Below are 16045 nucleotides of genomic sequence, written 5' to 3'. Positions count from 1 at the left end.
GACCACCATCCCAAATATATATATCTGTATGAGAGAATACATCATACATCCAGTGTATCAGGTATCTGAGGATCTCAACATTAATTCACACACAGCACTTGTACCACCTAGTACTGCTTTTGAACAAGTGACAAGGAATGTCCAACTCAATTTTGGGTCCCTCAATTATGAGCAGCCCCACATACAGGACCCAGTATCTCCTCTGTTCCACTTCCTGCTTCATAGTAAGCAACTATGACATCCATATTGATGAAATAATATCTGTCATAGTCCCTTATCTTCCCACTAGTTCAATAATCTCTATTCCCCTTCAACAGCACTGAGACAGTTACATCTTGTTTTTAGTTTTTACCTTGAAACTATATTTATATTGAACTCACAACTTTCTCATTTTGTATTTCTTACAAAACCTAGTCTTCAACCACCTTTCTGATTGTCTCCTTATTCTCCAAGTACACTAGCCCCAGTGAATGCTTTATTTCTTATAACCCCAGCTTGGACCCTCAAAGTCCATCACATCTCCCACACTATCATTAGCAATGTAAAGTTACTCTCCATTTTATCTTTCTTTCTTGTAAATTCCATGTCTGGATCCACCCAATCATCTATTTTGCCCTCTTGCTCTTAGGCTGCCGAAGAAGTGTAAAATCCATGGTGCTAGGCCCCATTATTATAAATATTACTGGACCTATATGTGGTTAGCAATTTTTTGTTTGTTTAATCCTTAATCCATCCCTATTTCATTTTCCATTCAAGATTTCCAAGGCCATAAAACTCAAGCCAGAAACTCACCATAGTTTCTTCAGTCTTCAAAGATAATTGACTTCTCCACAGATAACTGAGCACATCAAGAAAATAAGACCATCTTTAAACTCGCTCACCTTCTTTCCCTCCAACCACATCAGTACCCACATTTAATGTCTATTCTTGTGGTGTCAAAAAATGAAATGCTCAACATATTAAAATTTCCCCTTATAAATAAAATTTCCCTTCAACCTACAAAACTGTCTCACTCATACTAAGAAAAACACACATGTGCCATAGTGGAAAGAACACAGGTTTCAGAACTAGATAGACTTTTTCAAATTCTTGCCTATAGCCTTCCCAACTATAAAAGAGGGATACTGCTGATACTAACGGAGAAGGCAATGGCACCCCACTCCAGTACTCTTTCCTGGAAAATCCCATGGACAGAGGGGCCTGGTGGGCTGCAGTCCAGGGGGCCGCTAAGGGTCGGACACGACTGAGTGACTTCACTTTCACTTTCACGCACTGGAGAAGGAAACGGCAACCCACTCCAGTGTTCTTGCCTGGAGAATCCCAGGGACAGGGGAGCCTGGTTGGCTGCCGTCTATGGGGTCGCACAGAGTCGGACACGACTGAAGCGACTTAGCAGCAGCAGCAGCAGCTGATACTAAACAAGGCTGTTGTGATCTATAAAGCATCTTTATGATATGCAACATACAGAATAACCTCAACAAAGGTGTTTCACTCTTATCAGTTTTCCTTCACAATTACTTACTGTTCCACATTTGTTCCTCAATCCATCATGATCTGATTACTGTCATCCATCATTCCCACCATCAAGCTATCTAAAGTTTCTTTCAAAGCAAACAAGTGATCTCCTAATTACTAAATTCAGTGGTTTCTTCCTAATTCTCATTATATTGGTATCATACACTGATAGTCACCCTCTCCCTTCTTGAGATCCTTTCTTTCTTTGGCTTCTATCATAATGCCACTCTGTTCTAGTTCTTGTCCCATTCTTTTAACCTCTCTTTCTCAGTGTCTACTACCCTACAAACAATGATATTCTTCCTGGTCCACAGCCCTTTTCTTCTCTTCTTTCAGCATTACCATCCCATACTAAGGCTTCAAATATCCTGCATATATTCTTAGTTGACCCTCAAATGTATGTATCCAGTTCCAAACTTTCTCCCAATTTTCAGACCCAGATTTCCAGCTACCCACAAGAATACCTGAAAAACATCTCAAACTAAACTTGTCCAAAACCAAATTCATTACCTTCCCTCATAACTGCTCCTTTATTCTCTATTTCAATTAATATTACCAATCCATCCCATCAGTCACGTTAGAAATCTCCCACTAATTCTTTCCACTTTGTTTTGAGAGCACATGGAATTGCATGCCATTCTCTTCATTCTCCTCTGACCTGGATTAGCACATTACTTTCCAAACTACCTAGGCTGTCTGCCTCCAAGTCTTCACTTTGAATTCTTCCTCCATATTTTCACCAGAGATAATAACATGCTCCTGCTTACAAAAGCTTTAAAAGCTCCCCATACCTACGGAATAAAGTCCAAATTATTTACAAGGTTCCCCCTCCCCCGCCAGAGGGATAAACTGACAGGTTTTTATTTTTAAATTCGACAAACCCGGTTTCACTTCTAGCTAAATCTGAATACTGGCTTAGTTCCGATTGTTCAAAGTGAAGGATAAAAGGCAGAGGAGGGAAAAGGAGAGATTGGGATAAGAGGGATGACAGGGGAGGACTGAAAAGGAGCTAGTAGTGCCTGAGGGGAAGAAAGTATCTTTCAAGGGTAGAAATGGATGAGGGAAGATTATGTTTGAGAAAAGTCTGGGAGTCCAGATCTCCGTCCGAGCCGACAGGGTGAAGCTTAAGGTCTCAGACACGGGAGTTCTCCGAGGAAACGAAGGAGTCCTGAGTCTCTAAAGTGGGAAAAGTGCCTGAGAGGAGTCGGGGACCGGGTCCCATTTATGAACGAACTTCTCACGGGTTCCGGGCCTCTGAAGAGAGCAGAGAGAACGCACGGGGGAGGGGGGGAAAGGGGGAGCTGTCCCGGGACCCTGAGGGAAGTGAAAAGAGTAGGGGAAGGGATCGAGGAGTGTCCCCAGCCGCTGAGAGAAGGGCCTCCGGGAAGCGAAGGAGTTCTGCCAGTGCTAAAACACCCGAGCACCAATGCTCCGGAGCCCAGGCGGGTAGCAGCCGCGCGCGCGGGCCGGGTGCCCTGGGTTCGTGCCCCACGCGCTCTCTTGGCGTTACCTGAGGCGGGACTGAGCAGCGAGAGGGGTGCCTGCGCGGGCGGGAGGGGGAGGCGGAGGCAAAGAGGGAGCATAGTAGCCCTCACTGCTCGGAGGCGGCAGCGGCTCTTAGCCTGCGGAGGCGGTGGGGGTCCCTCTCGCAGAAGCCGGCGACTCGGCGGGGCCAGCGGCGGCGGAGGTCGAGGAGGCTACTGCCATGACCCCGCAGTCGGGGTCGCTCCCCCGTCTTGTTCGGCGGGGCCAGGAGGATGATCCGGCCGGAGAGGCAAAGAGGGCAGCTGGGAGCGCCGCTAGGCTCCCTGGCCGCGAGCGACTGAAACCCCTGCCCCGCCGGTCAGAGGAGTTTAGGGCGGGGTTTAGTTAGCCCCGCCCCTCAGAACAGCCAATCAATCGTTAATCCTTGAAAAAACGAGCTGGTGGAATTGCCCAATTAGCGCTAGGAATACCACGTGGTATGAGGGCGGGCACAATGGGCTTTCAGAGAAGCCAACCACCAGCCCAAAGCTCCAACTCTGGAGGACGAAGGGAACCAATAGGAAGAAAGTAGAGGTAAAAACAGAAGAGGCAGTGTGTAGGAAAGGCGGAACCAAGGGCGGAACCAAGGAGGAGGGAGGGAGTACACCTGGGGGGAACCCAAGTCCAGGAGCCTCTCAGAGGGCGGGACAGTAAACACAAAATGGGCCAATCAAAATGCCAAACATATAACTCTTGGTAATTGATAAAGCCAAAAGAAAATGGATTCGACTGGCGCGGCTTTTGGGTTGGAGAAGAAACAACTGAATAAGAACTGTCTGAGTAGGCAAAAGCTGTATGAACGCAGAGTCCAACAGGATCTCAGTATAGTGTGGGGAGAAAACTGATGTGAACAATTATTAGCGACTTGAGATAGTAAGAGCAATGGATAGAAATGCTGAGCGAGTAACTCATCTAAACTAAGAGATTCGATTTGGTGAGGGCTCCTTGGAGGAGGGAACCCTTGAGCTGGCTTGAAAAGAGAGCAGGGAATAGAATTCTGTTCAGCTGTTCAACAGGTACATATTTCCTCTTGTTTTCCCTATGCCTGGACCTCAGGCAGTCATAATCTCATGCCTGAGCTGATTGGAATAGGACTAGAGCTTCCAGGGGAAAAAAGCAGGTAAAGAAACAAAGGAGTGTGGACCTTCTCGCACCAGTGCTCCCTGAGGTTGGAGACCTCCTTTCTGACATCTTTAGGCTTGCCTCCTGCTGGGTCTTGACAGATGAGTGGAATTTGAATAGGTGGAGTGGTGTGCATTCTTAGTGCCAATAATGTTTACAAAAGGGGACTTCCCTCGTGGTCCAGTGGCTAAGATTCCACACTCACAATGCAGGGGGCCTGGGTTCAATCCCTGATCAGAGAACTAGATCCTGCATCCCACAACTAAGAGTTCTCATGCCACAACTAACGATCTCACTTGACTCAAATAAGACCCGCATGCAACCAAATAATTTTTTTTCAAAAGAAGTTTAAGCTTCCTAGTTAGCTCAGTGGTAAAGAATTTGCCTCCCAATGCAGGAGATGCAGGTTCAATCCCTGGGTCAGGAAGACCCTCCCTAGAAGAGGAAATGGCAACCCACTCCAATATTCTTGCCTGGAGAATCTTGTGGACAGAGGAGCCTAGCGAGCTATACAGTCCATGGGGTCCCAAAGAGTTGGACACGACTGAGCATGCACAGTGTGAGGTAGGAGATAAGAATGGAGAAAGAAAAGGTTAAATGTGAGTTCAGTTTAAGTGCCAGACTTGTCCTTTCTTTTTTATGCTGTGAGAATTATCAAAGGTTCTTTAGCAGGAGAGTAACCTTAACAGGACACTGTTATAGAAAGATGGATAGCTCACAGGATCTCTAAAGGGAGAAAAGAGATCAACATTGGCCCAGTTTCCTTGGCCAAAAGCCTTTTCTGTATCATTCTGGCAACAAATCATGTGCTGCCACCTGGTGACAGTTCAAATACCATTGTTCCACATTGCTATTGGAGCCCTGGCACCCCTGGAAACCTGTCTTCCACAGACGTTGATGCAGAAGAGTTGATAAATAAGCAGAGCACTGGTAGCAAGTAGATTAAATAATATCATTATGCCAGATGTATCACGTCCCCAGTGAAAGATGTAAAACATAGGGTTTCCTTGTACCTGCAGGAAGATGAGCCTTGATGGGAAGTTTTTGGGTTTTGTTGAACAGGTTATATTTGACCCAGGTCTGATCTTTGTCATTCCACTCTCATCAATCTCCCTAATGCTGAAGGGAAAGAAACCCTGAGGATTGCCTTATAGCTATTCAGGTATCAGAGGCCCACTCTTCATGACTTGTCTGCTAGTTAAGTCAGGGCCTTGAATGTACCCCAAACAGGAAATAGTTCCTGCCCTCCTCACCGCAGCCTTTTATTATGCTTTTATTTCAGATAACTGTCTCCTCTTCCTAGCTAGATCGAGCTAAGAGCTGGGAGTCCACTGCACACCTTTGCTGTTGTTCAGTAGCTAAGTCTTGTCTGACTCTGCAACACCATGGACTGCAAGCACACCAGGCTTCCGTGTCCTTCACTATCTCCTGAAGTTTGCTCAAACACATGTCCATTGAGTTGGGGATGCCATCCAACCATCTCATCCTTTGTCACCCCCTTCTCCTCCTGCCCTCAGTTTTTCCCAGCATCAGGGTCTTTTCCAGTGAGTTGGCTCTTCACATCAGGTGGCCAAGGTATTGGAGCTTCAGCTTCAACATCCGTTTCTGCCCTACTCATCCCAGCCTTTTATTGTGCTTTTATTTCAGGTAACTGTCTCCTCTTCCCAGCTAGATTGAGCTAAGAGCTGGGAGTCCACTGCACATCTTAGCTCAGGACAAATACATACCGGGACTGGTATGCATTAAGTTCAAGAAACATCATCCACTTGTGTTAAGCAACTATACTCCACTAAAAATTAATTTAAACAAAGGAATGCCTTTGAGTCAGTTCTAGTGAGGTGGATGAACCTAGAATCTATTATACAGAGTGAAGTAAGCCAGAAAGAGCAAGATAAATACATTCTAACACATATATACAGAATCTAGAAAAATGGTACTGAAGAATTTACTTACAGGGCACAAATGGAGAAACAGACATAGAGAATAGACTTGTGGACATGGGGAGAGGGAAGAAGAGGGTGGGATGTATGAAAAGAGTAACATGGAAACTTACATTACCATAGTAAAGCCAGCGGGAATTTGCTATATGGCTAAGAAAACTCAAACAGGGGCTCTGCATCAACCTAGAGGGGTGGGATGGGGAGGAAGATGGGAGGGAAGTTCAAAAGGGAGGGGATATATGTTTACTTATGGCTGACTCATGTTGAGGTTTGACAGAAAACAAGAAAATTCTGTAAAGCAATTATCCTTCAATAAAAAATAAATTATAAATAAGATACAAAAAAGTTTAAAAAAGAAGAAAACATCCACTTAGTGGATAAAATAACATTATTTTGGCTATGTTTACCAGAGGAAGAGACTTCATGAGACCTCAGTGAGATGCTACTATTTCTAGGGAAATCTTGGAATGCACTGTCCAGAATACAAAGCCCAGGTAAAGAAAAAGTAAAGCTTCCCTTACGTGCTTAGGAAGACATACTTTCCAGAGAGCATCCAAGTGGAAGATGGATCAGAACCAATAGCCAAAAAGCATTTTTTAATATAATAGGAAATATCAGAGTGTCTAACTCCTAGTAAGTACTGAATCATAAAATTTGTTTCGGTTAATAAACACAGACATGTATATTTACTAGGCTACAATACAATGTAAACTATTTCTTACTAGAGTTCATGGTCAAAAAATCCTGAAAGCCACTGGATTAGAGGTTGAGGCTGAAAGACTGACCAAAGAGGAGACTGCTACAGAATCACAGCCTGGGCTGTTGAGGATGAAAAGATATAAAGGGGCCAGAGAGAGCCTCAAGAGGCAGAAACTGAAAAAAAAAAAAAAAGAGGACTCCTTCTATTGCCCAGGTCAAGAGCCCACCAGAATGTCTTGTCCTCCTCTGCATCCCCACAGCAGTACTACCCCAAGCACTGACCTACCTCATTCTACCCACAGACTGGGAGCTTCCATCTCCTTCCAATTTCCACTGAGCACAGGGTCTGTACTCAGAAGATACAGCTATAAATGCCCATGAACTTGGATTTCAGAGAGAGAGGTGGCAGGAAGCAGTCAAGTAACAGGAGGAAGAAAAGGTACAGCTGGGCCTATCCCATGTGGGTGCTGATTCACAAACACATCAGGGAGGGTTAAACCATTTTATTGCAATTGGTAGACAGGGATGGACAGACAGTGACAAGCCTCAGTGGGGAGGGCAAACACCAACTAGATCAAGAGGGAAGAGGCAGGCGACTCAGAAACAGGACCTTGGAGGGGAAGGTGAGCAAAGAAGACTTCATCCTACTACATTACAAGTCCTTACAGGTCACTTAGGAGTATCCTGGGGCCCTTAAAGAAGAGGTCCTCTTGTTCAAGGCTCTGGGCCTGGAGCTAAAAGCTGCTGGGCTCCGGGTTAGAAAGGATATGCCTCTGGAGATCTATGAGGAGAGAAAGGGGAAAAAGAACAAATCATCAGCAAGCACTGTGTTACACATGGATCTAGGCTTGGGCCCTGTTGGGGAGGGACATACAGGCCTGATGGGAATAGGAGCAACAGAGGTTGATGGATTCCCAAAGAAAGAGGCGGAGAGCCCATTCTATCCAGTGTCAAACAATTAGGCAGCTGGTGTCCAGGCACCACTCAGATTCAGCCTCCTGCCTTACCCTCACCTAGCTTCCTTAAAAGTTCCCAGCTACTGTTACTGTCCAGAAGCCTGACTTCAGAGCTAGATGAAGAAAGCGACATGGCGAAGGTGGGCAGTCAGGGGCAGCTTAGATTGGAGGACATGAACGGAAGTCCTGCAAAGGGGAAAGAATCAGAGGTAGACATGGTGATGGTGGGTCAAGGGGGCCCTCCCAGCACAGACCTGACCTGTCCTCCTTCCTGAGGCTAGGACTCCAGTCTCTTCCCCCTTTATCCTCCAAATACAGAGATACCTCAGAGACACTGTGTCAAGTAAAGAAAACGTACAGTACTGCCCATATGGGCTGTAACCCCCTACCATACCTCCCCTACCAGCCCATGTCAAATCTTAGATAGCTGAACTTTGGTCCCCAATGCCTGTCCTCTGTGAGACAAATCCCTTCCACCGCCATAAGCACCCACACCTCCTGACCTGAGGAGGTCATGCTCCTGCTGGGCATCCTGGACCTCTGTTCTGACAGCCTCCAGGGTGTGACCTTTGCTGTCCTGGCCACTTTGCAGCTGACCCAACATCTGCCATACCATAGGGCCAGGTAGGACCAAACCTCTACCTCTCCAGGAGGAGCACCCGCCTCCCCATGATTAGCCTCTTGAGCCCACTTGGAGCCCTCATGTGGACAAAGATAGTTTCTCGTGTCCTGGAGCAGAGAGCTTGGGAAGAAGAGCTTTGGAGGGAGGTTGGAGTCAGCACAAGGAAGAGATGGAAAGAGATAGGAGTAGGAGAGGGTATCCTGGCCTGCCCGCAAAACAGGATAGCTAGAGAAAGGAAGGGGCCTCCAAAGGGAGAGATGAACAGATAGGTCCAATCCTGGTCCTACCCTCCAGCTGCAGGCCTGAGCTTGCCGCCTCTCAGTCATCTGTTTCAGCAGCAGCTCCTGGTGCTGACCTGCAGATGAGAGAAAATGTGAGGGAACGTCTCCAACTTCCTTCCTTCCCCTTCCCTGCCTTGTGCCCAGCCTGGCACTAAAAACGGACAGATAAATTCTGGTCCAGCTACAGGGAAGTTTCCAAGCTGACTGGAGACACGCTCACACCATGTGAGGAAAGACAAAATACTTGGCCAGGTTTCTGGGTAGCTCAAGCAGTAGAAGTTATGGTCATTTATTAGGAAAACAAGAAGGCTTTTCAGAAAAGGGAACAGGTGAATTCATACCCACCCTCAATCTTTTACTCACTCAGCTGGTCCCGTAGCAACTTTAGTTCCTCCCGAAGAATCTCTGACTCCTTCCATAGCAGTTGCCGCCTTCAGGGATAATAGCAGTGTCATTCTAAAGCCAATTAACAAGCCCAGAGGAGGCCACCAGAGTACCAGGAGTTCAGGCCTGAAGAAGGCAAGGTTTTGCCCATCGCTTACTCATTCTGAAGCTCTTCGTGAAGGCCACTGGTGGCACTGCACTTCTGTGGGCCTGTCTGTATTTGGCCTCGGGCCTGTTCCTGTACCTGGCTTCGAAGGCCCTGCAGTTCCCTTCTCATCTCTTCCAGACGTTGCTCCAGGAGAAGGACCCTTTGCTCTGGGCCCCCCTGCAGCAGCCTTAGTGATGCTGCAGTGAGACAAGCTGGGGATCAGCCCCCTAAGAACTTCACACATGAGCCTATAGACTCCACTTGCAAATCAAGACACAAGTGCACAGACAACAGAAGAGCAACAAAATGTGCACGCACATTTGAGGCTGTGTATATGAAGAAAAGAACTGATCAGCTACCTTGCAGGGCAGAGATCTGGTACTTCTGCTGCTCTCGCTCTTCCAGCAGGCCCTGCACAGCCTGCCGTAGTGCTTCAGTCACCTACCCAAGCAGAAAAACTCCATGAGCTCCCCAACCACTGGTAACCTCATCTCACACTCACACAAACCCCAAATATACACACCTCAGGAGTCCATGCCTCACCTGAGCCTGGGATCGAAGCTGGGATCGAAGAATAGTAACTTCATCCCAGAGAGAAGATGTACTGTGGGCCTCAGCCCAGTTTAGCCTCTCTGGGAATACGGGAGCCTCTAGAGCCCAAGTCTTTTGAGCTTGGATTCCTGACTGGGTAGGCAAGTGATGAGGGGAAATCCAGGTCCCAGCCAGGTCTCCCGCTGAGGGAAAAAGGAAGGGACAAGTGCAAAGCCCGTTAGGTGGAGGGGGAAACAGATGTTTCTTCTGGAAAAGAAAAAGTTGGAATTTGGAAGGAATAGTGGATTACTCTGGAAAGAAAGGCTGAGGGACAATACTTACCCCTGATAGAGACTCCAAGTGGATACAGCCATTGCTACAAAAGAAACAAATGCACAGGCCAATGAGTTCTGTTTTGCAGTCCATTAACCCACATCCTCTAAGTAGGGGGGCGGGGCACTCAGGGGCCCCCTCACCTTAATCCTGCTCACATTTCGGTCAGTAGCATTGAGAAGCGCGTCGAGCTGCTCACACCAGCTCGGGCTCCTACTCATAGCCTGCGGCAGGGGTCTGGCTCCCTGGCGTCCTGTGCTCTTGCTCCCCACACTGTGGACACCCAAGACACAGACCAGGGAAGACCACAACGTAAGCTCTAAAGAGGTGAGTGAGGGGATGCACTACTGAAGGTAAGGAATCAGTCATCAGACCAAAACTGCGCTTCTGGGACTAGTCAGGGGAGCGGCGTCCTTGGGAAACTAGGGGAAAAGCGGAATGCCCTGATAAACAGATATCAATCGGGAATTGAAGTTGCTGAATCTTGGTTTAGACTTCCCCAGACTCACAACTCTGGCGCCATCACAACGAAACTGTGCCAGCGACCACTGCCGCCGCCCAGTTCAAACCTTATGGTAGGCCGGGAAAGCCCGACTTCGGACTTGGCCTCCGCGGCGCCAGCCACTTGGGAAATTGAGTTCGCCTCTATTGGAGACAACTGGCGATGGAGGCTACCGAACTACGTTTCCCTGGAAGCAACGCACGCAGTCACATTTCCCCCCACCACCACCACCGTGAAGCTTGCCGGGAAACCGAGTTTTCCTGCGCCTGTAGTGAGTGCCTCTACGAACTGAATGAACTACGCGTCCCAGGATGCGTCGCGCGGAGACTACACAGTCCCGCCGCTGATCCCCGTAGCTCTTGGGAAATGGAGTCCAAGCTGTCTCAAAGCGTAAAGTCCCGAGTAACCTTGAGACTCCATTCCCCAGCAGGCTCAGTGTGTAACGTGCACTATGGAGCCGCTAGTCGCAGAGCTAAAGCAGAAGATTGAGGACACCTTGTGCCCTTTTGGCTTCGAAGTTTACCCCTTCCAGGTTGGTTTATCTCTGCTGCGGTGCTAGGGCGAAGCGTATGGATGGCTTCGGTGCCACTGACGTGAGGCCCGTGAATTTTCTGATCTTTCTCAAGAGCTCCTCTGGCCGCGCGTGCGTTTGACTGTCGAGACAGGGCGCTTCGGCTAAACGGGTAGAGAAGCGTTGCAGGTTTGTTCTTTTGTTGTTGTTGTTCAGTCGCTCAGTCGTGTCCGATTCTTTGCGACCCCATGGACTGCAGCACGCCAGGTTTCCCTGTCCATCACCAGCTCCCGGAGCTTGCTCAAACTCATGTCCGTTGAGCCGGTGATGCAATCCGACCATCTCGTCCTCTGTCGTCCCCTTCTCTTGCCTTCAGTCTTTCCCAACATCAGAGTCTTTCCAACGACTCATCTCTTTTACCCTCATACAATGCTCGATTGATGAGTAGGAGACACCATGTGATCCAGTAACCTCGTGGTTTTGTCACCTAGCTAATTTAGAGGAAGAAGGGGATGTGTGGAACCACAGTCACTTTGGAAGCTTCCCGAAGGAGTTTAGGAGAGGGCAAGGTCTGGGAATGTTTGTATGGTTCATGAGCAAAGGGCATTCTGGATGTTGAACAAGCAAACAGTTGGCTTGGTTGTTCGATCTACCTGCAAAAGGTTACATTCATGATGTTGCCAATCATCAATACTGGGCTGGGTTTAGAAACTGTACACTTGCCTGACCCAGAAGTCTGGCATCAGGACCTCCCTTATTAACATAGGTCCATCTCCCCGCACATCCAGTGCACTCTGCACTGAGCCCTGTGCTTAGTGCAGGGCTAAATCAGCTCAACCTGAGCCTTTTGCCTGATGCTTAAGAGGCCGCCCTTTTCACTTTCCACTGAGTGGCATACAGCAATGCTGGGAGAGGATTACAGAGGAAGAGGTAGTTGGGTATAGCCTCAGAGAGGCTTCCCTGGAAAAAATGGAGTTGAACTATATATGAAAAGATAGATTGGAAGGAAGGAGGGTCATATACATCTCAAATATCAGGAATAGCTTGAGTAAAGTGAAAGTGAAGTCACTCAGTCATATCCGACTCTTTGTGACCCCATGGACTGTAGCCTACCAGTCTGCTCCATCCATGGGATTTTCCAGGCAAGAATACTGGAGTGGGTTGCCATTTCCTTCTCCAGGAGATCTTCCCAACTCAGGGATTGAACCCGGGTCTCCTGCATTGTAGGCAGACACTTTACCGTCTGAGCCACCCGGGAAGTCCTAGCTTGAGTAAAGGTATGGAGATAATGGTGGATGGCATGTGTGGGAGAGTGGGGATGCCTATCTGATATAATCAAGAAGACCTTGGTAGTAGGAACTGTGGTATTGAACAGTGCCACTTACAGCCCTGCCAGTCATCCTATGTTCCTACTTCTCTCACCTTCCCAGCGCCACATACAGTCATCCACAGCGATCTTTAGGAATCTGTCTCCTAAATCTCGCAGATCCATTTCCTTCCATTCAACCTATCTATTCTCTGGTGCAGGCCACTATTAGTCATTTGGGTTTCTGCAGTAACCTCCTTGCTGTCACTTTGCCTCTATTCCTTCCTCCACACTGCAGCCAGGTTGATCTAAAACAGATCATGTCAGTTTGCTTCTTAAATCGTCAATGGCTAACCTCTCACTGTCAGCAAATTAGACCCATATTCCTTCAATTGGTATTCAAGGCCAGTCACAGTCTCATTCTTACTGATCTCTCCAGCCTTCTCTCTCTCTGCTCCCCTCCACAGATGCTTCATTTCTATCAAACTAGACAATTTGCTATTCTCCAAGTATACTTTGCATTTTTTGCCTCTTTGTTTATGCTGGGACCTGATTAAAACACACACCAGATTCTCCCTCTCCACATCAGCCTGTAAGTTACCTTCCCAGTCTTCAAGACTCACCTTCCAAGAAGCCTTTTCTAATTTCAGAGGACCTTCATTGGCCCTGTTACTGCACTAACCACAGTACAACCAATTTCTTCTTTTTCTTAGTTGTTTATGAATTCTTTGCCTCTCTATTATAACTCTGTGAGAGGAGTCCCCCACAAACACACATCACACAGCATCAGGAGAATTTCATTGTTTGAATAAGAAGGAGGCTGGGCAAGATGCATGAAACTTTGAATGCCAGGCCAAGGTATGGGCCTGGCTAAGGCCTAAGTTGGCCCTCTAGTGTGGCCTGAATTTTCTCTCTGTTCCAGGTGGCATGGTACAATGCACTCCTGCCTCCAGCTTTCCACCTGCCCCTGCCAGGACCTACACTGGCCTTCCTGGTACTCAGCACACCTGCCATGTTTGACCGGGCCCTCAAGCCCTTCCTGCAGAGCCATCACCTCCAACCACTGACTGACCCTGTGGACCAGTGTGTGGCCTACCACCTGGGCCGAGTTAGAAAGGTGAGCAAGGCTGGCTATAGCCTCATCCAGCTTCCAAACATGCATCTGCTTCCAGTTTCTCTAAGCTCAGTGTAGAATCTAGACCTACGGCAAGGATCCACTTCCCTGGCAGAAGGATATCCTAAAGCCAGCCTTGATATTGTGATGTCTCTCCATTCTGCCTTCTCATCTCAGGTTTAGCCACCCCCTCTAGCCAACCAGGTCTGAAATGGATCGATCTCACCCTTCACTGATGGGCAACTTGATGAGCAGACTTCCCTTGACCTCCAAGTGAAATAGGAATAAGCCCCAAGATTCTCCATGCATCTCTCACCTGTCTTTGCCCTAGACCTGGGAGCTTTATGGGGTCTTTTGAGGACAGAACAGGACCCCTGCACTACATACTTTACATGTATACATAAATACGTATACATACACTGGGTCTCCCCAAAGCTGGATCATGTCTTCCTCCGCACTGGGCCTCTGGAGGGCAGAGCCATAACAGAGGTTTCTGAACAATCCTAAACAGAATTATCATTTTCTTCACACAGGAGCCTCCAATCCCACTCCAAGTTTAAGGTCATATTTTCCCTTTAAACATGACTTCTAAGGACAGGGCCATGTTAACACAACTGAAGGCTCTGTTGAACATGATCATGATTTCTGTTGAGCTAAAAGTCTTCATCTTATCCTCTATCCCAGAGCTTCCCAGAGCTGCAGATAGAAGTCATCGCTGACTACGAGGTACATCCCAACCGGCGCCCCAAGATCCTGGCCCAGACAGCAGCCCATGTAGCAGGGGCTGCTTACTACTACCAACGACAGGACGTGGAGTCTGACCCTTGGGGGACCCAGGTCAGTGGGCAAGTATGAGCAAATAGAGGCTGAGAAAGAAAATGAAATAAAAATCCTTCAAGATTTCAAGTCCCAGGAATTCCCTGGTGATCTAGTGGTTAGGATTCCAGGTTTTCACTGCCATGGTCCCAGTTCAGTCCATGGTTAGAGAACTGAAATCCTGCTAACCACGCGGTGCAGCAAAAAAATAAAAATTTCAAGTCCCATTCTTCCACCTTTCCTGGGTAAAGGAGTTGCTGGGCACAATCCAGGACAAGAGTGCACCATGGTCAATGATCCAGTTCCACGATTTCTTTTGTTTACTTGCAGACACATCAGGTCAGAGAAAGTGAAGTGTTAGTTGCTCAGTTGTGTCCAACTCTTTGCGATCCCATGGACAGTGGCCCACCAGGCTCCTGTACACAGAATTTTGGGGCAAGAATACTGGAGTGGGTTACTGTTCCTTTCCCCAGGGGATCTTCCCAATCCAACCCAGGATTAAACTCATGTCTCCTTCACTGGCAGGCGGTTTACCATCTGAGCCACCAGGGATTGGGTTAGAGAACTAGTCTTTTCTTCTTTGTGACAGAATGGAGCAGGTAGAGCTGTGATTAAACCCACGGTGAGACTGGGAAGCTGAGGCTCAGCTTGAGGAAACTCCTTGTGATCAGTGACTTCATGAAGAGTTGGAGTAGGGGAGCCCAGCCAAGACTGACATAAGTTCACATGTGTCTGTATATGCAGCACAGCTTGTGGGATCTTAGTTCCTTGACCAAAAATAGAACCTGGGAGCTTGGCAGTGACAGCGTGGAGTCCTAACCATTGGACCACCAGGGAATTCCAACAGGCTCACATGTAGAATCACTGTCTGTCGAATGAGAAATAAGTGAACTAGCTTGCATTGATGGTAGTTATTGGTGCCCATATGACCACCATGACCTTGCTTTCTTTTTACCCTCTCCCCAGCACATAGCAGGTGTGTGCATACATCCCAGATTTGGGGGCTGGTTTGCCATCCGAGGGGTGGTGCTGCTACAAGGAATAGAGGTGCCGAATCTGCCACCCACAAAGCCCCTTGACTGTGTACCCAGAAGAGCTGACCGCATCACCTTGCTTGAACGCTTCAATTTCCATTGGCGTGACTGGACTTACCGGGATGCTGTGACACCTCAGGAGCGCTACTCAGAAGAGCAGAAGGCGTACTTTTCCACTCCTCCTGCCCAACGCTTGGCCTTACTGGGCTTGCCCCAGCCCTCAGAGGAGCCTAGTTCTCCATCCCAAGAGCTTCACTTCACTACACTCTTAACCAAGAAGCCTCAGAAACCCAGGAGAGGGTGGCTCAGCCCCACAGTTTCCCCTCCTACATCCCCTGGTCCCTGATACCTTCCCTACCTGTGGGATTCTCCTTTAGGGCAGTGGCACCTGTTAAAAGACTTTTACACTACTATTAATATTTCACCAGGGAAGAAACTTATTTTGGGTACAAAATGACTTTCTGATAAAGAATTATAATAGAGATCTTAAATGAAATGAAAATAACAAGGCTCAGGAAAGTTTGGTTAAGACCAAAGTAGATCCAGACCTCCCACCTGCCTTGGAATATGTGATCGGTACCTGTTACCATTTCTCTGCAGTGCTTCAAAATGCTACTGTTACAGGGCGTTAAGGAACTATCCCCTAAATAATAGTACCTGCTTCAGAGGTTATCATGGTGACTGAATAAATGTGAAATTGCTTAGCA

General features: G+C 47.8%; 3 protein-coding genes across 16 annotated transcripts in view; 1 reads left to right on the top strand and 2 right to left on the bottom strand.

Moving 5' to 3' along the window:
• TESK2 (testis associated actin remodelling kinase 2) overlaps nucleotides 1-3331 on the bottom strand; it is a 141747-nt gene extending 138416 nt beyond the window's left edge. For all 5 annotated transcript variants that reach the window (XM_081488654.1, XM_081488651.1, XM_081488655.1 and 2 more), the window contains exon 1: nucleotides 3026-3331. The gene's annotated coding sequence lies outside the window, so the exon portion shown is untranslated. The remainder of the gene's footprint in view (nucleotides 1-3025) is intronic.
• A 155-nt stretch (nucleotides 3332-3486) lies between these two features.
• MMACHC (metabolism of cobalamin associated C) lies at nucleotides 3487-16045 on the top strand. 10 transcript variants are annotated; one of them, XM_081488683.1, is made up of 7 exons: nucleotides 3607-4055; nucleotides 5444-5808; nucleotides 6827-7014; nucleotides 7103-7239; nucleotides 13297-13491; nucleotides 14173-14325; nucleotides 15271-16045. In XM_081488683.1, the coding sequence occupies exons 5-7, from the start codon at nucleotides 13387-13389 to the stop codon at nucleotides 15682-15684; spliced, it is 672 nt and encodes a 223-aa protein (XP_081344809.1). In that variant the 5' UTR covers nucleotides 3607-4055; nucleotides 5444-5808; nucleotides 6827-7014; nucleotides 7103-7239; nucleotides 13297-13386; the 3' UTR covers nucleotides 15685-16045. The 10 variants fall into 10 exon arrangements, with proteins under 10 accessions (XP_081344810.1, XP_081344808.1, XP_081344809.1 ...); XM_081488685.1 differs by lacking the exon at nucleotides 6827-7014 and adding an exon at nucleotides 6512-6595; XM_081488681.1 differs by lacking the exon at nucleotides 6827-7014.
• Nucleotides 7289-10765, bottom strand: CCDC163 (CCDC163 homolog). The gene is given in 7 exon segments (XM_081488690.1): nucleotides 7289-7581; nucleotides 8666-8733; nucleotides 9023-9092; nucleotides 9095-9115; nucleotides 10065-10140; nucleotides 10179-10328; nucleotides 10565-10765. Coding segments are annotated over 7 exon segments (507 nt in total). The 5' UTR covers nucleotides 10579-10765; the 3' UTR covers nucleotides 7289-7473.

This window comes from Giraffa tippelskirchi, chromosome 5 (assembly GCF_054371585.1).
Source record: "Giraffa tippelskirchi isolate mGirTip1 chromosome 5, T2T-mGirTip1v1.2.pri, whole genome shotgun sequence".
Classification (NCBI taxonomy): Eukaryota; Metazoa; Chordata; class Mammalia; order Artiodactyla; family Giraffidae; genus Giraffa; species Giraffa tippelskirchi.
Note: the sequence above shows the minus strand (reverse complement) of the source record. Positions and strands in the feature narration are given on the sequence as shown.